This window comes from Rhinolophus ferrumequinum, chromosome 18 (assembly GCF_004115265.2).
Source record: "Rhinolophus ferrumequinum isolate MPI-CBG mRhiFer1 chromosome 18, mRhiFer1_v1.p, whole genome shotgun sequence".
Taxonomy (NCBI): Eukaryota; Metazoa; Chordata; class Mammalia; order Chiroptera; family Rhinolophidae; genus Rhinolophus; species Rhinolophus ferrumequinum.
Window position 1 is genome coordinate 53,027,221 of NC_046301.1, and position 25,884 is coordinate 53,053,104.

Here is a 25,884-nt window from a genome sequence, read left to right on the forward strand (position 1 = left end):
TTCAGCTGCTGAGCAGGGAACCACACTGACCACCCCCGAGAGGCTATCCTCTCCAATATCCCCCGCTACAGAGGGTCACCATGGTAAACATTATGCACATGCTCATGTGGTATAAGCACACGTTGTTTTATAAAACTGGGCAGATTGTCATTCTCGGATCACAAAATTTTTGGTGAACTGGTATTGAATTTCAGCTTCCCGAATATTCAAGTAAGGCCCTTTCGTGACAGCTTTGTTAAAATAAGATTTCTATCCTTGCCTTTTCCATCCATTCCTCATTGTGAAGGCTTGTATATGGATGAACATTTTATGAAATACACAGATTTCTGTTGAAGCCTTGTGCTGACTTTTGTATGCAGTAATGTAATCATGCAGAAGAGGGCGCTGTGGTAGTACATTTACCTGTGTGTGCTGTCTAGTGAATTCCTGAAGAGGTCGTGTAAGGATTTATAAAGGAAAGTAGGAAAGTTTGAGTATCCCTTTACACTTCCCTTTTTTTTTTTCCAAATAAAATTTATTGGGGTGACAGTTAGTAAAGTTACATAGATTTCAGGTGTAAAATTCTGTATTACATCCTCTATAAATCATTGTGTGTTCACCACCCAGAGTCAGTTCTCCTTCCATCACCATATATTTGATCCCCTTCACCCTCATCTACCACCCCTGCCCCCCCTTACCCTCTGGTAACCACTAAACTGTTGTCTGTGTCTATGAGTTTTTGTTTCTCATTTGTTTGTCTTGTTCTTTTGTTGTTTTTGGTTTATATACCACATATCAGTGAAATCATATGGTTCTCTGCTTTTTCTGTCTGACTTATTTCGCTTAGCATTATACTCTCAAGATCCATCCATGTTGTCACAAATGTTCCTATATCATCTTTTCTTACCGCCGAATAGTATTCCATTGTGTATATATACCACAACTTCTTTATCTATTCATCTATCGAAGGAAACTTTGGTTGTTTCTATGTCTTGGCCACTGTAAATAAAGCTGCAGTGAACATTGGAGCACACATGTCTTTATATATAAATGTTTTCAGAATTTTTGGGTAGATACACAGGAGAGGGATTGCTGGGTCATATGGTAATTCTATTCGTAATTTTGTGAGGAACCTCCACACTGCCTTCCATAGCGGCTGCACCAGTCTGCATTCCCACCAACAGTGTATGAGGGTTCCTTTTTCTCCACAGCCTCTCCAACACTTGTTACTATTTGTCTTGTTGATGATAGCCATTCTAACTGGGTTGAGGGGATATCTCATTGTGGTTTGTATTTGCATTTCTCTGATGATTAGAGATGTTGAGCATTTTTTCATATGTCTACTTGCCATTTGTATGTCCTCTTTGCAGAAATGTCTCTTCAGGTCCTCTGCCCATTTTTCAATTGGGTTGTTTGTTTTTCTGTTGTTGAGTTGCATGTGTTCCTTGTATATTTTGAATATTAGCACCTTATCGGAGGCACTGTTTGCAAAAATCTTCTCCCATTCAGTTGGTTGCCTCTTTATTTTGTCGATGGTTCCTTTTGCTGTGCAGAAGCTTTTAAGTTTCATATAGTCCCATTCATTTATTTTAGCTTTTACTCCCATTGCCTTTGGAGTCAAATTCATAAAATGCTCTTTGAACCCAAGGTCCATAAATTCAGTACCTATGTTTTCTTCTATGCAGTTTATTATGTCAGGTCTTATGCTTAAGTCTTTGATCCATTTTGAATTAATTTTGGCACATGGTGACAGATAGCAGTCCAGTTTCATTCTTTTGCACATGGCTTTCCAATTCTCCCAGCACCATTTATTGAAGAGGCTGTCTATTCTCCATTGTATGTTTTTTGCTTCTTTGTCAAAAATTATCTGTCCATATATATGTGGTTTCATTTCTGGATTCTCAATTCTATTCTATTTTCCTTATGTGTCTGTTTTTCTGCCAATACCATGCTGTTTTGATTATTGTTGCCTTGTAGTACAAGCTAAAGTCAGGGAGTATGATACCGCTAGCATTGTTCTTTTTTCTTAGGATTGCTTTGGCTATTTGGGGTCTTTTGTGGTTCCATACAAATCTGATGATTTTTTGTTCTATTTCTTTAAAAAATGCCATTGGGATTTTGATGGGGATTGCATTAAATTTGTATATTGCTTTGGGTAATATGGCCATTTTAACTATGTTGATTCTTCCAATCCATGAGCACAGAATGTCTTTCCATTTCTTTGTGTCTTCTTCAATTTCTTTTAAAAATGTCTTATAATTTTCAGCATATGGATTTTTCACAACCTTGGTTAAGTTTATTCCTAGGTATTTTATTCTTTTTGTTGCAATTGCAAAAGGAATTTTTTTTAATTTCTTTTTCTGGCATTTCATTGTTAGTATATAGGAACTCAATGGACTTTTGTATGTTGATTTTGTAGCCGGCAACTTGACTGTATTCATTGATTATTTCTAATAGCTTTTTGGTGTAGTCTTTAGGGTTTTCTATATATAGCATCATGCCATCTGCAAAGAGTGATAATTTAACTTCTTCTTTCCCAATTTGGGTGTCTTTTATTTATTTCTTTTGCCTGATTGCTCTAGCAAAGACTTCCAACACTGTATTGAAAAGCAGAGGTGATAGCTGTGCCTTTTTATTGGTGAATTCAATCTATTTACATGCCGGGTGATTATTGATATGTGAGGATTTCCTTTCAGTCTATCTTTAGTTTTCTGGTAAGACTGTGTCTCCATTGTTTCTTTGCCTTTTTGTTGTTGTCTATTATTTCTGTGTGGTGGTATTCTATGATGTTTCCCTCTGTTTCTTCTTGTATTACAGTATATATTTCAGTTCTGGATTTTTTTTTTTTTGAGTGGTTACCACTAAGTTTATGTAAAAGAAAGTTTGGTAGAGTATTCCATTTTCTTCAACATGATTACTTTCTCCATTTCCATATTCTGGTTCAGGCCTTTATTCTCGCCCTTTTTATGTTTTGGTTGCCACAAATTGTCCCTGTTGATGGTAGTCGAATAACCTCCTTTAGTATTTCTTGTAGTGTAGGCTGTGTGTTAGAAAATTCCCTCAGCTTCTGTATGTCTGGAAAGGTCTTTATTCCTCCTTCATATCTAAAGGATATCTTTGCTGGTTATATTATTCTTGGCTCATAATTTCTCTCTTTCAATAATTTGAATATTTGGTTCCACACCTTCCTGGCTTGTAGAGTTTCTGCTGAAAAATCTGATGATAATCTAATGGACTTTCCTTTGTAGGTTACCGTCTTCTTTTCCCTGGCTGCCTTGAGGATTCTTTCTTTGTCATTGATTTTTGACAGCTTCAATACAATGTGCCTTGGAGAAGGCCTGTTGGGGTTGGGGTAATTAGGTGTTCTATTTGCTTCTTGGATTCGAGGATCCAGTTCTTTCCACAAGTTTGGGAAGTTCTCATTGACTATTTGTTTGAATATACTCTCTGTTCTCTTCTCTCTTTCTTCTCTTTCTGGTATGCCCATTATTCTTATATTGCTCTTTCTGATGGAGTCAGAAAGTTCTTGTAGAGTTTCTTTCATTTCTTTTAAGTCTCAAATCTCTTTCTTCCATCCGTGTCAATTCCAGATTTCTATCTTCTATGTCACTGATTCTTCCATCTGGTCAACTCTACGACTTAAACTGGCTATTTCATTCTTCATTTCTTTTATTGAGTTCTTAATCTCCAGAAATTCTATTTGGTTCTTTTTCAAAATTTCAATCTTTTTGGCAAAATGTTCATTTTGTTCTTTGATTGTGTTTCTGAGTTCATAAAACTGCCTGTCTGTGTTTTCTTGCATCTCATTGAGTTTTTTAACAATTGCAATCTTGAATTCTCTGTCGTTTAAGTCACATATTTCCATATCTTTAATTTCATTTTCTGGAGACTTTTCATTTTCTTTCTGAGCTGTCTTGTTGCCTAGGTTATTCATGGCCATTAATAATTTATTGTTTCTCTTCCTAGACATCTACAGAAGTGGGTTCTGCAACAGGTTGATAGAAGGAGGTCTTTCTTTTGTTTTCCAGTAGGTGTTGGTAGAATGTTTTATTTTCTCTCCGAATGCAGCTTTTTATTCTCTCTCACACTGTAGTGTTATATTTTCTCTGCACTATTCTGGCTTCTCACACAATGGGGGGGATTCCATGGAAGGTGGGCTTTTCCTCTGTGAACAGTTGGCCTTGGTAATATGGCACCACCTCCGTGGGGGGATGTGGAGAGCTTCTGAGGTTTCAAAGCTCTTCCTGCCCCAGATTCAGAGCCTGTGTGCTTCAGTAGCTCTGTTTACTCCTGCAGGGATCCGCCCAGATAGGTGGGGCCAGGGGCAGGGTGGGTTATGAGAGGTGGCCCAGAGCAACGGTGGTGACCACCACCATAGCCTGTCCTGCTTCCACGGCTTCCTCCCCTTTGCCAGAACTAGTTGGACTGCAAGTCCATATCTGCAGACCACAGTTCTCAGAACTGCACATATTCTGTACTTTTGATCTGACACTGCTACTGTTCCACTTCTGGCACCGGGCAGGTGGGGGCGGGGTGAGCTCTGGGAGGGTAGGGAGGGGGCGGTTAGTCTCAGTGCCTAAGGCTTCCGTTCTCTGTGGCAGTGAGGGCTTAAACCATTGTTTTCAGCCTTCTTCCCTCAGTCTTTTCTCCGAGGTCTCTGCCGTGAGCATTGGGTTCAGCCGTGTTATATGCTGTCCCCTCAGCCCTGTGGGCCATAAGCGGAGCCCTAGCAGTCCTAGTTCTTCCCTCTCTGGCAGCTTCGGTAGTTCCGGGATGCAGCAAGCTCAGAGCACTGAGCTAGGTCAGCGTCCTGTGCCCGCGAGGCTCCGTCTCTGTACCTCTCCCTTCCCTCCTTCCCTGCTTGCGCTATTTGCCCACCTTTAGATGAATTCAGTAGTAAGCCTCTTCATCTTACCTGTCTGCTGTGCAGGGAATCCTTTGTGGAGTTATAGTTGTTAGATTTGTTGTAAATTCCAGGGAGATATCCAGAGGCTCACCTCACGCCACCATTTTTATGACATCTACACTTCTTTTTTAAAATGCTCTTGAGCTTAGGAAGTGACTATTTAGAGCTTCCATTGTCTGGAACTAGAAGGAGTCTTTATTTGATTTGGTCCCTCCCTGTTGGCCACACTGATTCTTTTCTATGTAAGGCTCATTAATTTTGAAGAATATATTTCAGTCACTGCATTGAAATGCTCCTTAGATTTAAGAAGACCCAATAATTAAGGGCTTCTTTAAAAGCCAGTTTTACAATTGAGGGTTGATTTGGTATGTTTATTTTGTCACCGAAAGTATTCTCATCTACTTGCAAAATTTAGGAAATTTGAGCATGTCAAGCTGATTTTCTGCACCGTCCTGCATTTTTTATTTGGTCATATTGAATATTGAGGTAATTCAAGAAATCGCCATTAAGTCACAAAAGGATAATATTCTATGCTATAATTATACAGATTATTCAAGTTAACATCATAGTAAATCAATAACAAAACAAAATTTTAAAGATCAATCTTTCACAGATATGAAGTTTTGATAAAAGCCAAGATGCATGTTCTAAAAATTTCTCAATTCAATATCAATTAATTAAAAAATTAAACCTAAATTGAAGCACCTGGTTTTCCCCTAGCCACATTACTAAAATTTCTCCATTATTTACGTGGAATAATATATAAAATATAGTTTGATGGAGAAGAAAGTACAAGATGAAGTATGAATTGTTAATTGGGTCTAACAGAACCTTATGAGGAAAACTGTGATCACTGGCCAGTAAGAGGAGAGTAACAGATGGTGTTTGTAAATAAAACATTTATGTCTCTAACACGTTTAAGAAGATTTCTGGAGCATCATGATCAGACTTGAGGAAATTTGCTCTCTTACAAACGAAATTATAGGATCTTAACCATGAGACTGGAAGGGAAGTTAGGAAGTATCTATTTGATTCTTTCATCGAGAATTACATTTGCTAATAAGCAGCAGAGTCCTGAGAAATTATGGTTTAATCAGACAGGGCTTTATTTCCTTGCATGTGTAAGTGGTCATCCAGAGGTGAACTGTTGCTCATCGGGCTGAGGTCTCTCCGATTCTCAAGACTTTTCCTCGGGTTGCAAGATGACTGTTGGGACTCTTCCCATCAATTATGATTTCCAAGCAGCAAAGAAGAGAAAATGGAGGAAAGGAAGAAGGAGCGATTCCTGAGTCAGTAAGGCGAACACTCGATATATCACTAGATAGACCTTCATGTCTCACGGGTGAAAAACAGCCCATGTCCACGTCTGCCAAGGAAGGTTGGAAAGCAGCTTTTAGCTGGCACAGTTTGCACCCTCATAGAATTACTAGTCTGTTAACAGTGGAAGAAAAGACTGGTATTCTCTTCCCAAACCTCTCTGTCACAGCTTCTGCCACAATTCACGTCTGGAAGCAAGTGGGCCTGAGATTAAATGACTTCACCAATGTCTCAGAACTGGTGACAGAACCAGGACTTTATGGGACATAATGGATGCCCTCTTGTTTCCAACTGAGTTGCTTATGGAATTATATGTGGGAGTGGGGTGGGAGGTGGGGAAGGAATGGGGTCTTCTGAAATTCTAACGATTTTGCTTTAGCAAAAATGTAAGTAAAAAAGCATGGATCATTGAAAGCTTAGCACATCACTTCACCTCTAACAAGACCTAAGTGATTTGATTTTCCTATAGAAATAATACAAAGAAAAATAAAGACACAATTCTTAACTCAGAAATGAAGTGATACGCTAGCTGTCAAAGCATTAAAATTTTGTTTGAGACTCTATTTCTTCAAAGTTAATAAGTGGACACATTCCCTCATATGGACACAAAACCTAACGTGTAACTATACAAATTGTGGCCCTCTTCCTATCCCAGACTGAGGGAGCAGCCCTCAACCTTCTGAGGAGAGTGACTAAGGAACAATGGTTGTGACAGTAGTGGCAGCAGCAAATCCAGACTGCACTAGGGGGTCTCAACTGATTTTCTCCCATTGCCCAGATGATAAAATATGTTTCCCAGGAGAAGAGTTGTAAACCGGTATCATCCAGCCATTCAAATTCTTTGTTGGAGTTATACATTCAATAATGCAACACTATATCAGGTTGTGTATTAATCCACAAAGAGATTACTTATTACTACTTATAACCTAGTACCACAAAGAAGTGATATGCAGAAACCTGAAAGGAAATGTTTTCTAAAAATTGTTCAGTGTTAAAACTATGCCATTGATGTCACAAACAAGGAAATGAGATTTTAGCAAAACAGAAAAGACTTGATTTAATTCATTTGGAAATACAAACATATTTTTGTTTTCACTTTAATATATATTTAAGTTACATATAATTCCACAGATTATGATTTCATATCTTTTTTTTAAGTAACTACGGTTTTTGCCATTATTTTTTAACCGTTTAAACCATAATTTTTTTAAAAAAAAATTTTAAGTGTGTCTTTCCAGGACCCATCAGCTCCAAGTCAAGTAGTTGTTTCAATCTACTTGTGGAGGGCGCAGTTCACAGTGGCCCACGTGTGTGGATTGAACCGCAACCTTGTTGTTAACAGTACCCACGCTCTAACCAACTGAGCTAACCGGCTGCCCAGATTTCATGTCTTTCTAAATGTGAAGACTTATTTGAATATTATAGTGTCATCTGAAATTGTAAATCCTTAATGCTTTCCCTCCATTCATGAGCTATGTCTGGGCTATAAACGGGGAACAAAGTTTCCTAGTTAGAAATTCAGTTTTGTGTGATTCGTTTACAATTGCAGTGGGAGAAACTACAGATGACCACGAGTGAAAGGAGAAAAATATTCTGCTCGGTCACATTCCATGTCATCGCAATCACCTGTGTGGTTTGGTCCTTGTATGTATTAATAGACCGGACAGCGGAGGAAATCAAGCAAGGTAACGACAATGGTAAGGGCACGTCTCTTCTTTTCTCCCCTCTTGGATGCTGTGAGGATACCTAGAACCAGGTAGGGAAGCCATTTCCCCCGTCTAGTGCACTAGCAAAAACCAGGACTGGCAATCGAGTCTTCCCCAACTATGCTATTGACTAATAATACCCTGACCATAAATGGGGTGCCAAGCTGAGATGTGAGATTTATCAAGTTCATGTGAACTTGAGGAGGGAGAAATATATAAAATGTCATCCACCACTCCAGGCTTTGCAGGAGCTGGATAAGGATCAGGTTTTTCCTGATGGGAAAAGGTCGCCAGGTTTTAAAACTGGAAGGTTTTTCATTTGATTTAATTCACCCAGTCATTTAGCTTCTTTTAAAACATGAATATGATGATACTGAAGTAGAGAATGTAATAGCTTATTAGTACTATGTAAGTTGATAGAGTGGATTAATACTATGGTTTGAAATTTTAAACGTGCTAAGTTTGATTGTGAAGGATGGCATCAAGTCTGCAAAGAAAGATGTTTGAAAATCATGAAGGCATATTCTAACATTTAAAATGCATAGGTCATTGAAACCAGGTTATCTTCCCTTCTGAACGACTACTCTATTTTTCATCGGATTCTAACAGCTTTAGCATATAGCCTAAATCATAGCCGGTAAAACAGTGAGAAATAGTCCCCTATCTCATCCCGCCCCGCCGCTGGGTGGCAGGGGTAACAAATACAATATTAAACACCTGGTGAATTTCAAAGGAGAAATTGTTCAGATGATAACACTGTAAGTTTGTAGTGTTATGAAAATGTTTATGTGCCTCCCTCAAAAAAGAAAAAGAAAACGATTGGAAGAAGTGAGGAAAAGAAAATAATTTTTGAAAGGAAAGCTTTGTTACTTCTGTATGTCTTTGGATTCATAAAAGCAGAAGGGAAGGATATTGCAGTCTCACACTTGACCTCATGATGGCAGCAGTGCACACCAAAGTGCTCTCCCGGGCATTCTAGAAGCGGAGGGGGACCTAAGCGAATAAAAGGGGCTGTGAGGGCTTTCCAGATGCACTGGGACGTTTGTGTAGTGTGTGTGTGTGTGTGTGTGTGTGTGTGTGTGTGTGTGTGTGTGTGTGTGTGTGTGTGTGTGTGTGTGTGTGTGTGTGTGTGTGTGTGTGTGTGTGTGTTGGGGGCGGTGAGGGGTGACGGAGGTACAGATCCCACTGTCTGCTTCTGAAAGACAATGAAAACACTGTGGCTTGAAAAACAAGTAGGGAGGTTTTGTTTTTTGGTTCAATCTTAACTCATTTTTATATAATTTATATCAAGCTACATTCTTTACATCTACATTATGCATTGTTACTGAGATGCTGGATTAAACAAAAATATCTATTAGATCCCTATTAAATAGGGGAGGACCTAGAGAGTAGGACTTTTTTTTTTTTTTAATCTGTGTTCCCTATACTTAGAGGCACTGGCCCAAGCCTAGTAACGGAAAGTGTGCCAGAAACGGTGCAATTGTGTATGTATGGAAAAACAAAGAGACATTCCAGTACCATCCCCACCTTACTATTCCCAACACACATCCTCACGACTCAAATGTTTTCCTAATAATCCAGGGCAGGCATGATAGCCAGAGACTTCATATTTGTAGATGTCTGAGTTGGAGTTCAGTGTTTGAGAATCACAAATTTGCCCCAGTGTAGCTTCACCCGCTCCCAGTGGTCACAGTGACGTGGTCTAGCTGTACTAGTTCTCAGGGCTCTTTCCTTTCTCCTTAAGCCACAGGTAAGGGAGAGGAAGGTAAGAGCACCTTTCCAAGGCATCACAAGAAGAAGCAATCTCATGTCATTCAGATGTCAACAGGTCAACATCTCTCTCTTACATTCCTTTATTCAGAGTCACTACTGAGACATGTGATTGCATAGTGATCATTTATCCTGCGTGTACTTGACAGCCTCAATGTCAGCCACCAAAGTCTCTCCAGAACCCAGGGTCCCATGCCGCCCTCCATTTAGCTCACTCTGCCTGCTCATTCTCTGGTTCCCCTGGATATCCTTATGTCTCCAGTTGTCACATCTATGCTGATGACACCCCAAATTTATCCCCAGCTCATACTGCACTCTGATCATGCATCTGTCTACGTCCTGAACGTGCCCATCTAAAGGTCTTCCAGGCACCGAACTCAGTGTATCCAAACTCACCATCTACTACCACTTCCCGCTCTGACACCTGTGGGAAAGACATTATTGACACCCAGTAACCAAAGCCAACACAGCTTTCATTCCTCATCTCCTCCTTCTCCCTCACTTCTACCATAAGTCAATCACTAAATCCTATTTATTCTGCCTCATGTGCTCTGGAATCTGTCCATTTCTCTCCTTCCTCACTGCCACCATCCATGTACAAACTATCATGTCTTTTACCTGAAAACTGCAACAACTTCTTAACTGGACTTTCTCCAGTTTTGCCCACTTTCAACCCATGCTTAATAATGTGCTTCCAGCAAAGTTGCAAAATATTGTACAAATCCGACCAAAACCTTCCCTAATCAGCCATTAAAACATACACCAAACTCTTTAGTGGGATTATGTGCCGCCCCCTATAACCGAGCTGTAGCCAGTTATACTGACCATTCGTCAGCTCCCCCGACATACTTCCAGACCCTTGCTTAGTTTTTCTCGTTACATAAAGCATCTCCTCCCAGCTTCTCCTGTCCACCTCCACACACTCAAACACCCATACACTCTCACACCGCTCCCTAAACCCCCACTCTACCTTTGCAGTTCACCTTAAACTTCACTCTGTCTGGGAAACCGAGTTCAGCTCCCTGAACTAGAATCATCGTGACTATTACAGTGGTTCTCAAACTGTGGTCCCTGGAACACCAGCAGCAGCATCACCTGGCACTTGGTAGAGAAATGCAGATTCTCGGCCACCCCCCCACCCCCGACCTATTAATCAGAAATTCTGAGGGTGGAGCCCTGTCATTTGTGCTTAAGAAGCAAACAGGTAATTCTGATGCTCTCCAATGTGGAGAACTATATATTCCCAAAGCATCGTGCACTTACCACACACCCCTTACTGCACCGTGATTGCATGTTCGAATTACCTGTGGAGTTTCCATACCCCTACAAAGCCTGAGGTTTATCCTCAGAGGTTCAGATTTCATTATCCCTAACTCATGACTCTATTGTGCAGTCATGCTGAGAAGCTCTGCTCCCCCACTCCCAGGACACGTAATTGTAATTGCTCATTTAATTGTCTTTCCTCCGCAGTAGCCTCTTAGCTCAGAGCTGGCCATCTAAGCCTGTCTTACTCACCAGCACACCCATGGTGCTGAGCTCTGTGTGTGGGTCCTGGCAAGTGGCCCAGTCAATGCTGTAGAAGGAATGATGAAGTGTGAATATCTCATACTCAAGCTTTTTCCACCTTTTATCTTTTTTTAAAATACTTTTTTCAATTTTTTTTTTTCCTTTTTCCTTTCTGGGTAGAAGCAGGATTTCAGACCAGTCACCCAAAGGAGTATCACTCAGGTCCCTTAGATTTCCCAATAGAAAGCTTGAAGGGCAATCAAAGGTCAGCATATATATGTTTATGTATGTGTATATATATGTATATACACATATACGTATATACATATACGTATACATATACGTATATGTATATATACAAGACTGGGTTATATATGTATATATGTGTATATATGTATATATATGTATATACACATATATACACATATATGTATATGTATATATATGTATACACTGGGATACATATATGTGTGTGTGTGTGTGTATATATATATATATATATATACGTATATACATATACATGTATATATATCCCAGTCTTATAGCAAAATAAGACCGGTTCTTATATTAATTTTTGCTCTAAAAGACACATTAAAGCTGATTGTCCGGCTAAGTCTTATTTTCAGGGAAACATGGTATATATGTACGTATGTATATATACATGTAAGTGTATGTGTGTGTGTGTGTGTGTGTGTGTGTACACACACACACAGGCAAGTGTCAGCTTTCTACCATATTACGTTTAAAAGTTATTTTCAATTTCTTAAAAGCAAGTGAAAATTAGGTAACTATTGTCTTTGGTGTTCAGAGCTTTTGAATTAGGAAGCAAGATATTTATCAAGAAGCAGTGCCCGGGGCTATTTCTACAGATCCACTTGCTGGTGAGACAGCTCCTAAGTCAAGTAATTCCAAATAGTGACTTTTGTAAAGGGTATCATCTGTACTTATGCTCAAATTGTATTTAAAATCTGGTTTCCCAATGTAATCCTTCACAGGTAGTACAGCCATTTGTATGAGTTTTATTTTCATCTTCCTCTGGTATTGAGGCTCTGAGTACTGATCCTGAATTTGCTTTTAAAGTTTTTAGGGGGGAAAAAACCTGCATAATTTAAAAGTCAAAATACTCTAAATCCATTTTGAAAACCTTCCAAAATATTTGAAGAGGAACAAATTGTCCTTCTTCAACCAGAATTGAGGTTGAATATAAAAACAGCAACATCTATGAACTATAACAACAATCCTGGAAGGAAAAAAATAACAAACCATTTATGTTTTTAAATGGTTGTTCTTTTTAGATTATATGCATGATGCCTCAGATAACTCTCGCACCTGACTGTTACATGTGGTAAGGAAAAAAAATTGTAATACATGGTACTTGGAACTTTAACATCCTAATTCACCCAGGTTGCCAACTCTAATTTGGGAAAACAATTGCTCTTCCTGCCTTATCTTTACTTATTCTAAAAGAATGCTCCAGTATACTATTTGTGTGTTGAAAACAAAACACAAAATAATACAGACCAAGAAAAAACAAATTTATGCTACCTATTAAAAAGACCGTAGGTGCAGATTTTAATGTTGCCCCAGAATTATTCAAATGTACATACCACAAGGGACTAGCATAACCAATCGATTTCTATTTTTCCATGCCTGACTCACTTGTGAGCCTCTCAGTATCTCCAGGGCAAGGTCCAGGCTTCATTATTCAGAGAATAATTGGTATATTAGTAGAGGCTCCCAAATTTTTGCTGGCTGTGGCTGCGTCCACAGATAAGAACAATGGCTGTGCAGGACGCGTTGGCTGTTAACATCTACTTAGAGTGTGTGTTCAAAATTAGTTCCGTGCAATTGATACAGTATTTTCCTTTTCAGCATTGTTGTTTAAACTATTCCTTTTTAAAGTAATTACATGTTGGTTATTGGTAACAATCCAAACATGATAAATGTTGACTTGGGCTAGTTGTCAGAAGGCCAGGGTTCTAGTTCTGCCTTGGTCAGTGGCTAGTTATCTTGAATAAAAAAATCACTTTGAAGCTCAATTTCCTCATTTGTAAAACTAAGTTAGACTGAATACGCTCCAAAATCTCTTTTTATGATTCATTTTTCAAAGACACACCATGAACTGGACCTTGCATCAGATAAATTGAAACATTGTTTATATAACACTGCACACATAACATATTCACTCACAGTATTACCATTCAAAAAAGTTATAAGCTTGTGAAATTTTTTTTAAATAATTTATCCAACTGTAGGGAAGCAACCAGAATAAAAGTAAAGGAGAAAACCACCTACCAGCCCTACCACTCACACATACCTTTATACAAACATATTCTGTAACTGTGCGTAATCTAAGCATCCAGCCAAAAATATCCCAAATGACCCAAGCAATGCTTTTTCAAAATATACTTTGTCCTGCCACTGTTGAATGAGGTAGGTTCTCTTCTGTTGTTTGGGGATTGAGAACGGCTTTTTGGACACACTCCCGGTGCCTCCAGTCCCATGATCTGCCACATATGATATGCAGAATATTCCTAGAATTTAAATTTAAAAGCTGGAATAGACCTTAAAGATCATTGTTTTAAAGATGAGGAAATAAGTAATTTGCCTCATCTGCAGCTATATTATAACCACCCATCTGGGAGCTTGTGGTTTACCCAATCTGACTTAAAGAGAAAACAGAAGCAAGATGTTACAAGTCACCCAGCATGTGTGCCTCCCGTGGAGAAGGATGGGGACCCTATTCCATTAGCAAGGAAGGAGGTTTTCAGTGAAACAATATTGCTGGAAGGCAAATGAGCCTGAAAGGGGCCAGTGGATATATCTAGCTTATAAGCCATTGTTTGTCATTGTGCTCTGAAAGTTTGGCATAAACACACAGTGGCCACTTACGCATTTCAGGACCTTTTTAATTTTTGGTAGATTTCTGAGCTTTTCTCCATGAAGGGGATTACAACTACGAGGGATGCCCAGGGTCACAGGGTGAGGCGGTGTAGTGCGGACTAAAGGGTAGTGGCCTGGCTTGCAGCTAACCAGCCTTTCTCCTCAGCTGCATCCCTGAGGTTTCCATGCTTAGAGTCCAGGTGCGACATTCAAAGATTGATGAAGCCCAATGAAGTTAGAAAGGTCTTAGCTGTAGGCACCAGAGAAAGCCTTGCTGTTACTCTACATCTCAGTCAGCCCAAAATGCATAGCATTTAAATCACTCAGCTAGCAACAACAATTTACATTTGTATAGCACTGTGTGTCAGCGCTAATTCATTTAATCCACTCTCACAACCCTAGGAGGGAAATACTATTCGGTTGGTGCAAAAATAATTGCGGTTTTTGCAGCTGTTTATAACCTTTACAACCGCAATTACTTTTGCACCAACCTAATACCATTACCTCCATTTTTAAGGGACATAACAAACCATCGCATTACTAATTTTCATATTGAATATATTTTTATGATATTGTTTTGGCTATATTGGGGGGCGCGGAAGAAAGTGATGTTCTCGGTAACAAAATTTAAAATTTATGGAACAAGCACAGGTAACTAAAATCCTAAATCTTACGCATGTCTATACTGAGAAATTCTCTTTCTCTCTCTGGTGAGATGTGGCAGTTTCTTTCTCATTTTTTGTTTGTTTGTTTTTTTTAATGTTTAAAGGGAATGAGGGTGGGGAGGGGGACCTGTATGTACAATCCCATATATTTACCTATTTCTGTACCTCCTACTTTTAGGTATTGTTCATAATCAGACTAAGGATTGTAACGGCTGATCCTTCCATTCAATGTGGTCAGTCCTTCCTTAAAGGTATAGCTATGGAGAATAAATGTTAAAGTATCAAAAGTCTAATGTAGTACCTGGGAATCGTAGTAGGTATTTGATAATAGGAGGGAAAATGAGAAATCATTACAGTGGTAGGTAAGAGAATTTCTTCATATACAATTTCAACCATACCTTTAGCATATTTGAAAGCAATTCAAGTTATAATTCTTATCCATAGAATTTTACACTTACATAGCAATATATACCTTATCTGTGAAATTGATCAGGAAGGCATAGTCTTTTGGAGCCCTGGAAGAAAGTTACCAAATCCATTGACAATAAGTTGGTGACAGCATTCTCTTTTTTATTTTAAAGGTGTCCTTGAATGGCCATTTTGGACAAAACTGGTTGTGGTGGCCATCGGCTTCACGGGAGGTCTCGTCTTCATGTACGTACAGTGTAAAGCCTACGTTCAGTTGTGGCGCAGGTTGAAGGCATACAACCGTGTGATCTTTGTGCAAAACTGCCCAGACACTGCCAAAAAACAGGAGAAGAACTTCTCGTGTCACGTAAACACGGACATCAAGGATGCCGTGGTGGTGCCTGTATTGCAAACGGGTACAAATTCACTGCCATCTGCAGAAGGCAGCCCCCCTGAAGTTATACCAGTGTGATGGAGACAGGTGGAGTTTCTTCGCTGAAGAATACCTTTCTAGCCCTCAGCCACTACAAATGACAGAAGTGATCCTGAATTATTCACTTTTTTCATCTTCTCCCCTTTCTCCTGCTGACTCACCTTTCCTTACTTTGCTCAGAAAGGAAAGGAGGGAAGGACACCAAATGACCAGGATCCCATCAAGCAGAGTCTAAAGTGTGATATGGAGATGTGAAAAGTTTGCTAAAGACTTATTTCTAAAACAGTTATAAAATATCACTGGAGTAAGGAGTCCTTTTAGGCAATGTTCATCGTCAGGCTAAACAGACATATGAGTCTTCAAGGTTGCAGGGGAAAGTTTAAGAATACAGACTTGAATTGCAATATGTATTTCTTCTAGGGCCTCGTAATGTTAACTATCTCATCTGGAAATAACATACTTGTTTTTAAGCTTGGCATTGTCTGCATTAGCCCCGAGGTACATCAGAGGCACACTTGGAGGATGTATCTTTTGATAGTCTCACTTTTGACAGGTAACAGATTTTTTGGCTATTGTGGAGTCCAGTTGTTTTGACAGATGCATGTTTTTAAAATCAATGCAGTATGCATTTGAAGATATTAATACTTGGATTTATGTTTAAATCATGAACAAAAGATGTGCAGAGGTTTTTGTTTGTTTGTTTAATTAGCCCTGTTGAATACACACAGAAGTTGAAATCAACTATCAGGTCCCATATTTTATCTGGACCCTTGACAACAGTGTTGTCTAACAGAAATATAACGTGAGTCACAAATGCATATGTAAATTTTAAATTTTTAGTAGCCCCATTACAAAAAGTAAAAATAGGTGAAATTAATTTTGATGATGTATTACATTTAACAATATATATCCAAGTTATTTCAACTTGTCATAATGTCAAAAGTTAATTGAGATATTTTACATCTTTTTTTATGAACCAAGTCTTCAAAATCCAGTATTTTATCCTTTCAGCATATCTCAATTTGAATTAGCCATATTGGATAGCAATCCTAAAATTAGAGCCTCTGCTTCATTTAACAGTTAATATTGCAAAACATCAGCTTAACTCATTCTTTTATTCAAAGTCGCACAAATGTTATAATTTTACAAAGCACTAAATTAATCAAACAAATTAAATATCTTGGTTGAAGGGTTAGATAAAATTACAATTTCTCTGAAGGGTGCAAAAAACAAAAGCATAGAAAGATAAAGCAATCTGTAGCAAAGTTCTGAAATTAACTCATTGGCTACAATGAAGCACTTATGATACGGAAAATAAAAATTAAATACTTTCATTATTAAGTCAACTGTGTAAGGCTTTAAAAAAAATCCATATGAGGTGTCAACGTGACAGATGAGTAGTTAAGCATTTAGACTCTATTTTTAAAAGCTGACAGTATTTCCCTTGCTCAGCTGGGAAGCAAAAATATTGGACAAATTCTGTGGTAAGTAATACATTGAGTTGTTTAGGTTTGACAGTTCAGTTGATTATTGTGATCTTTGCATATTCATGTAAAACTGAAGTGTGAATGATATTGCCGTGAGCTACATTAATGATTATAGATGTAGTGGCCTGTTGAGAGGTGTCTTACATTTTAAAAAGGTGATTTATTTTTGTTAGCTGTCATATTTATTATTGTGGAAAAGGAACCACGGTGGCCACAGGAACCAAAGCATGGGTATTGCATTGCACAAATCTGGGTATCACATTGATGCACTTTGTAATGATCCGTGTGCTTGTTCTTCAAAGATATCATAGGAAAAGAGCAAAAGAAATAACCTTTTAATGCGAGAAAGATGATGTGAATTAGTGGCTGACACCGAGTCCAACTAGTCCTGATGCCCAAGAATAAAGGGAAATGTCAACTCTATGTGTGTGGCATGTGTATGTGTATTCACGTATGTACATGAGAAAAATGTTAAGGTTTCCAGTCAGGAAACAAAAGGTTTAAACTCACCTTTCTTAAAACTTATTGTAGGGACGTGAAATTAAAGGCACAGGGCAAACAAAATTGAGGTAACTGAACTGGACCAAAATTTCTGTGCAAATAAGGACATAAGTGAAATATGAAACTTAAACAAACTGAACATGGCATCTCACCCAAGGGATTAAACATGATTCAATTTATCTGTTCATTTTTCCAAGCTTTTTACTAATCCATTTTTCCTGTGGTTTAGCAATGGCAACATGCAGTTTACAAATATTCCTGGGGGAAATAATTTAGTCACCAGCAAACAAAGAAATGTTGATTTCTCTTTTGTTTGTTCTGGAAGGAAAATGATTATTTACCTTAATTACTTCCAAAAATACTGTTTAAATTCTGTACAAACCCAAGCAAGATAGGTAAGTGTATAGCTCATTTCACAGTGGGAGGCAATTGGCTATTTTTAAAATAAGGCCTCATGTATTAAGGGCTATACTTAACACTAAAAAAACATTTCTAGAATGAAAAGTAAAGATAAGCATTACTGTATTAACAAAAGAGGACATGGTGTTTTAAAACCATACTTAAATTCTCAAAATTGACTTGCATAGGCTTTGGCATTCTTGAAATGAGAAAATAATGTAGTGCCCTAGCAGGTTAAAAGTCGACATCTTATTGTTATTCTTCTGACCTTTTTAAACGCTGAACTCCTGAATTCAAATATTTTAAAAAGGTTTCTTGCAATGGCTGTTTATGGTTCAAGCTAAATAACTATGTGCACTTAAAACCTAAGGATGATTATTTTCTTCTTATATTCTGTGTGGCAATGGTACATTTGCCCTTTCAAGGATTCGGCTTTGTGACAACGCTTTTGTGGACTGGATATACCCTCCAAAAAGAAAAACTGCTCTCCAGAATGACTATTTTTTGAAGCATGTTTACCTGCTGATGTAAGAAATAAACTGGAATTGAAATAAAGGACTGTAATTGAAGAATGAACTTACAGTTCGGTTTAAAACTTTTTGGCTTTTTATAATCACGAATCTGTGGTATTATCAATACTATAAACCACAAACATTTCTGCTGTTAATTTTTTAAAAGCTGTCACTTTAATTGTATAGACTCAAAGATTACATTGTAAAGGAATGAAATTCAAGCACTTTTTTAAAAAGTGAAGTCCAAAAGGCAATGAAGCTTAAGTACAAACACAAATGCAACAAAAATGAAGAAAAAAACACCCAAATGTGATCCCATCAACCTGGGATATGGCAGTGGAGAAACTGAAGGAAGATAGGTCTATACTGAAGGAGTCTTTCAAAATGACCCGAGATTAACTCTCTCTGAGATGCTTTGTGATTGTAGTCCCAGTGAAATGACCTCATGGTTGTATTTATCTTGTTTTGCAAAAGGTCGCTGAGTACACCTAAAACAGCTGTTCTTTGGTTGGAAAATTAGCTCATGAGAGCAATGACATCGTTAGGTATCATAATTGTCATGGGTGTGAGGTGAGAAAGATTATTCCATCTGCCTGACATAGTTTACCTTTCTTTGCCTTGCCACTGAGTATTTTGGGACAACGTAGAGCTCTTAAAACTTACCATTATTGTAGTTATTATATAATAATTGTGTAGGGCTTACACTTTAATTAAGAAAGATAAAAACCTTTTTTCTTAAGTCAGCCCAAAGGTGCTATTTTACATATTAATACAGTTGAAAGGACATACTGTTATTTTGGGCTGCAGTGTTTCCTCCACATCTGAAGAAAGCCCATTTTGAAATTGGATATTGCATTAAAATTAACAAGGAAAAATTATTTTAACTGTGTGCAATTTTTGAAATTGAGCATTTGTACTTTATTGGTTTTACCTAATTCTCTTGCATTAACAATTTACTGTTTTGTGAATAATGTGTACTAAAGCAGATTAAGGAAAAGAAAATAATTATCTGTGAAAGACTTTGTATATTAAAGGAGTGACTCATACCTTTGTTGTGGGGTCTATACTTTTTGGTTAACTTACCAGGATTTCTGTAGATTTGTATTTGCAACATTCAAACAAACTTGAGTTCTTCAGACTTGACAATGGTCTGGGTTTTTAAGCAGGGTCTGAACATACCTATAATTATTTACCGCCAACACAGACTGACAAACCCATGACATTGCAGAAAGGAAGAAAAAGATGCACTCATTAGGGAAAACCAGTGGAAATAACCTATATCTTTCAAACCCTGTTTAAAACAAACACTAAGAAAAATAACGTGGGGGAAAAAGGGCTGGTAGACGAGGGTGAACGGCGTCCAATATATGGTGATGGGAGGAGAACTGACTCTGGGTGGTGAGCACATAATGCAATATACAGCTGATGTATTATAGACTGTATACTTGAAACCTATGTAGTTTTGGTGGCCATTGTCACCCCAATAAATTTTAATAATAAACTTTAAGAAAAATAATGTAATATAGAGAAAGGATTTTCTCATGAATAAGGTTTGGATATACAAAAGAATATAACAGCATTTTTCTACTCAGGTAATAAAAAAATGGATTAAGTGGAGCAAGAATGGTGGCACGAGGCCAGTCAGGAAGCGACTTTCTGCACATAGAACAGCCAAGACCTGGTGGATTAGGTAAGAGCGCGAAGTGGAGATGGCCTCACATGGACTGATTTACTTTCTTTTTTGGAAACAGAACCAGAAATACTAATTAAGTTAGACTGGGGAAGGACAGGGAAGAGACCTGGGGAAGAATCAAGGATGATTTATAGGCAGTTTTTTAGCTTGAGAAACTAGGTGAAAAACGTGGGGAGAATCAAGGTTCCTAAGAAGACAATAAGGTGTGGGAATCTAGAGCACAAGTAGGAATGCTTGTCTTTGAAAGGAGAAAAGCTACTACATCCATTAAATCGAAAGAAAATGAGTGTCTATTTTCTCAATGATGTATAAAAAGTTAACAGCTGAACATTGAGGATCCTAGTATTAAAGCTAGAAAGCATGAAAAAGTGGTAAAAAATATTATCTTCAAAGTTGGAAAATGAACTTAATAGGGAAACAGTAAAACTGGTAAGCAGTACTGAGAATCCACTTGAGATTTGCAAACATGAATTGGAAAATGGTCTGTGATACCGTGTTTCCCCGAAAATAAGACCTAGCCGGACCATTAGCTCTGATGTGTCTTTTGGAGCAAAAATTTATATAAGACCTATTCTTATTTTAATATAAGACCGGGTCTTATATAATATGTTAAAATAAGACCAGGTCTTATAGAAGACCGGGTATAATATAATACAATATATAATACAATATAATATAATGAATACTGGGTCTTATATTGTGTTTTGCTCCAAAAGACATATTAGAGCCGATGGTCTGGCTAGGTGTTATTTTCGGGGATTCTCCAACAATGTTGAGCTGCTTGGGAACAGGTATGAAGGAGACAGGTAGCTTCCTTAACTGGTTTGGTTTTCAAAGAGGAATATTATGCAGTCAGGGGCAGAGGAACTGAGAGCAAATGCAAGGAAGCAACTATGGACTCTGAATCTAAGCTGAACAAGAAATAAGCTGAAGACAGGAGTTAGATGATACGCAATTAGAGAATGAGGTCACAGTGTAGAACTTCATCAATGGAGAGGGATAGGTGACTGAATGGAGGACGAAATACTCAAAGTCAAGTTTACAGAAGTTTCAGATGCTGATAAGGTTCTGGGTGGGTGTGACCACTGAGAGGCCTCTGATGTGACAAGAGAAAAAGACTGAGAAACTTAAACATGACAGTGTTAGATCCGTTATCCGCATGACTACTGGAATCACTAAAATGACTGAAAAATGGGAGAGAGGAAGAAAACTGAGCCAAGCGCTAAAGTCTTCAATGAATGGGCAGAAAGAAGGTTCTTCGGGGAGGTAAGATAATAAGGAAAGGGAGAGAATATTAAAATTTCAAAGAACTAAGGGGGAAATTGTTTGGAATTGGCAGTAGAGCAAAGAGGACATCTATCCAATCTCCTGCTCCTGAAACACAAGAGATACAGAGTAGAAAAAGCTCCTATTTAATGCTAAAGAGTCCTAAAGAGATACTTACATTGGTAGGTCAAGGAAGTGACTAGGATATTAGGAAAAGAGACCACAGATTTCAGAGTTAGTTGCTCTGAGTTTAGAAATGTATCATAGCCATAGGGCCATGGAAGTTCAGCTCACTGATTTAGACCAGCGGTTGGCAAACTATGGCAAGCAGGCCAAATCCAGCCCGTGGCCTATTTGTGTATGGCAATGAACTGAATGGCTTTTACATTTTTAAAGGTGGTAAAACACACACACACACACACACACACACACACACACACACACACACACACGATTATACAACAGAAACCGCATTTGGCCTGCAATACCTGAAATATTTACTATCCAGCTTTTCCAATAACAAGTCTGTCAACCTTTAGTTTATACAGAAGTGCCAACAAAGTGAGTTACTTTTAATTCTGCTCCATGGCCATGGACTGCAGAAACCATCTTACCGAGATAGACTACTGACCGCAAAGTGGTCTAGATAAGAGAGCACAAGTTAGCACTGCAGAAAGAACATGTTCTATACACAGTGATTAAGGATATCATTTAAAAGCAACTACTCTAAAGACAAATAATCTCTAAGGTAGTTTGGTCCAGCGAGAAATGACATGACAAATATGGCCCTAAATGGTAAAGTAAACTCATCCATGCAGCACGTATTTATCTATTCTAGTTCCAAGCATTGTGGCTTGGTATATTTTTTTGCTTTGATAGCATAGGAAAAACTGAAAAAACAAATGTTTGAAGGAGAGGATGATATGCCATTCCTCAAATTATTCATCTAACAGTATGGCTTTTAAAATATCAGACCAGGTAAAACAGTTACTATTTTCTTTACTGTAATTTGTGACTCAGTTTTATAGCTATTTTGAGACTAAATATGAACTAAACAAAGGTAATTTTCCAATGACTAAAGAGATAGAACTTATGTAACCATAAAACCATATTTTCACACAGATTACTAAAGCAAAAGCAAATCAGCATCAGTTACATCATTGCAAATGAAATAATTAGACCCTTGAGAAGTGAAATTATGGAAATAAACTCTATTTTTAATTTTCAAAAGTAAAAAAGCTGTACCACTTTAGATAAATTGTTAAAACTTAATTGATATCTAGCTGACCTCATACAGCATTGTTTTTGTTTTTCCTTAAAAATACTCAGGTACACTTGCATTGCATCCTTTAGAAATAGACTAAAAAATACTTAAGTTGTGTGAATAACATGCTACTATGCCTGCATTTTTCATGATACTTGCCATACTGAGTTACATTAGTATCTCTTAGAAGAAAAAATAACACAACTGAAAAAAATTGGTTCTCTAATCTTTAGGTCTGTTTCCACAAATAAAACCTATCACTTTTCACAATGAGAAAGCAGAAAATAATATACTAACAAAAAGAGCTAACCTGAAATCATTTATCCCCTTTATCAAAGATAACACAGATTAAGTGTGGGAGATCAACATAACAAGAATAGTCACTGCATTTCTTTTTACACCATTTCATTTTGGCTCAAAGAAAATAAATAAAAATAATGTACAATCTATCAGAGTATATGAATTTCACATCACATTTCCCCTATTTTATAAGGAAAGAAAAAAGGTTTAATGTTTGAGAGGAAGATGACTGAAACATTACTGAAAAACAATTTAGCCATCATCACTGCTCAAGAAGTACCCATAGGGGCCGGCCCGGTGGCTCAGGCGGTTGGAGCTCCATGCTCCTCATGCCCAAAGCTGCCGGTTCGATTCCCCCATTGGCCAGTGAGCTCTCAACCACAAGGTTGCGGATTTGACTCCCGCAGGGGATGGTGGGTTACGCCCCCTGTGGGCTGCGTGTGCCCCCGGCAACTAAGTTTGAACACGGCACCTTGAGCTGAGCTGCTGACCTTGAGCTGAAATCCCAATGGCTCAGTTGGTTGGAGTGCAGGGCTCTCAGCCACAAGGTTGCCATGTTCTACTCCCAGTGACTGGACCTGCAGCTGAGCTGCGCCGTCCACAGCTAAGATTGAAAGGACAACAACTTGGGTGGAGCTGATGAGTCCTGGGAAAAACACACCACTGTTCCCCAATAAAAAAGTCCTGGAAACACTGTTCCCCAATAAAGTTCTGTTCCCCTTAAATAATGGTTTAAAAAATACATATACTGGTTTAAATTTTTGATGACATAAAAAGAATGGTTCCTTTAAAAATGAAACAAAATAAGTATCTTGAGAAGACAGAAGGGAGGCTATCTGCAAACTGTGATTCTACTCCCATAAGAAGGCAACTTAGACGGTTCTGGGGATAGCCAGATTCTATTTGGATCCCTAATTTTGGATTAATAGCAAAAGTCTCTCTATGAAGGCCTAAAAGGGAAGCATGATGAATCATTTGAATGGAGCTCAGAATGTGAAAGGGCTTTTTCGGGAACTCAAGTAACAGCTGATTCAAGTACCAGCCTTGGGTCTCCTGGATTTAACATGAGAGACAGGGAATAGCACTTGGGGTCTTAACTCAGAAACTTAGACCTCTGACCTGGGTAATTGCTTATTTTTCTAAACAGTTAGATCAGACAGCCAAATGATGGCCTCCTTGCCTTTGAGTGGCTGCTAAGTCACTCTCTTAATTTAAAAGAGAGAGAAAATTTGACTTTTGGACAACCTGTAGCCATCTGGACCTCACACCAGGTTCAATCCCTGATAAACTCCAAGGGGACAGAATGGTTGTCGCCTGGGAGATCAATCCAGGCCATGCTCCTAAACAACCCAGTTGTCACCATAAAAACACACCACATTTTAAACCCAGCCACTGTATTCCCAATTAAGCTGGGGGAATCTGGAACATTACTGCATAGAAAATACAAATACTTCATCTGGGCAGACTTAGAAAGTGAACCTGAATGGAAAAAGAATGGTTTACCAAACTAAATAGATAAAAGACTAGCAACTGTCATCCTAAATGAAGTTATAGAAGTAGAGGCCCTGCTCCCTGGGACCGCCACTCAAAAGGCTGAGTTAATAGCCTTCACTAGGCCCTAGAATTGAGAAAAGGAGAGACTCTGAACATCCTGGTATTCTTTTCTCCATTCTACATGCCCATGGGGCCATCTGGAAGGAGAAAGGCATGTTAACTGCAGGGGGCGGGGGGAAAACAGGTTAGACATGGCCTTATTTTTATGACATTTTGATGACATTCAGGACATCAAGGGCAATACGACGACAGTTCCGATGGCCATTCCAGAAAAAGAGTTCCAAAATTGCTTTGAAGGGTGGACTAGGCCCTGGCATCAGTGCAAAGCTTCCCCAGGGGAGTACTTTGAAGGTGACCATAGTGATACTCAGCAGTGAGATATGTAGCACTTTTTCTAGGATGAGTTCACAAACTTTATTGTCAGACCTCATAGGTTTTAAACTGCAAGAAATTTGAGTTGGGTCCAGTGCAGGGTGCCTATGCAGATGGAAATGGACAAGTTGGAAAGAAACAGCTGATGAGTTCGAATTTTATTCGAAGTGAAATGTGAGAATTGCTATAGAAATATAATTCAGATTAGAATGAGTCTAATGTCTCTATTTTTTAAAATTAGACAAATAGTTATGCATTATTTAACACAGCTTCACTGTTAAGAATGAAAACAAAAAACAAAAAAAACTAACGAATTCTTATGAGTAATTTTGCATGTAAGATCCTCAATATCCAGGAGATATTCCTTATCACTTTGAGCACAAAAACAGAAAGGTAGGTTGTAAAGTGGAGAAAAAGATGGGAGTTAAAAGTAGACATCAGGGTTTAAATCTTAACCCCATTTTACTTCATTTTCTGCTCTAGACATAACAAGGAAAATTTTGACTATTCCGTTTGATATTGCAAAATAGTATTAACTTCTGAAACAACAGAAACTATAATAGTATAATTACTTCCAGAAAAATAGCATCAATCTATATTGCATTATTCGCCAATTGATATTATTGAATTTAAGTCAAAACCAGGTTAAATATTACACATTTGCCTGCATATGAAGTCATTTATGAAGAAAAAAGGTTTGATGAGCTTTATAAAGTGGTGTTCTAATTTATAACATAAGAACCTGTTATCACTAAAATACTTTAGCCAAATTCAATATTTGTGCATATGTATCAGCTGTATTCAAGAGAATACACAGTATTATCACTTGTATTATTTTTCAACTGAAAATTATGAGAGGACTCCCATCCCTCTCTTCACATTAATTAGTATGTAACTGATTGGAGGAAAATTAGGAAAAACACAGTGGAAATTTATCTTAAACATAAATGTGATATTCCAAAT

General features: G+C 38.1%; 1 protein-coding gene across 2 annotated transcripts in view; it reads left to right on the plus strand.

Moving 5' to 3' along the window:
• The window catches only part of MARCHF1 (membrane associated ring-CH-type finger 1), a 647,830-nt gene extending 628,318 nt beyond the window's left edge, over nt 1-19,512 (plus strand). The window contains exons 8-9 of one of the 2 annotated variants that reach the window (XM_033135185.1): nt 7,752-7,899; nt 15,314-19,512. In XM_033135185.1, coding sequence (XP_032991076.1) covers nt 7,752-7,899; nt 15,314-15,612 — 447 coding nt within the window. In that variant the 3' untranslated portion in view covers nt 15,613-19,512. The remainder of the gene's footprint in view (nt 1-7,751; nt 7,900-15,313) is intronic. The other variant, XM_033135186.1, reaches the window with a different exon arrangement.
• The last annotated feature ends 6,372 nt before the right edge of the window (nt 19,513-25,884 follow it).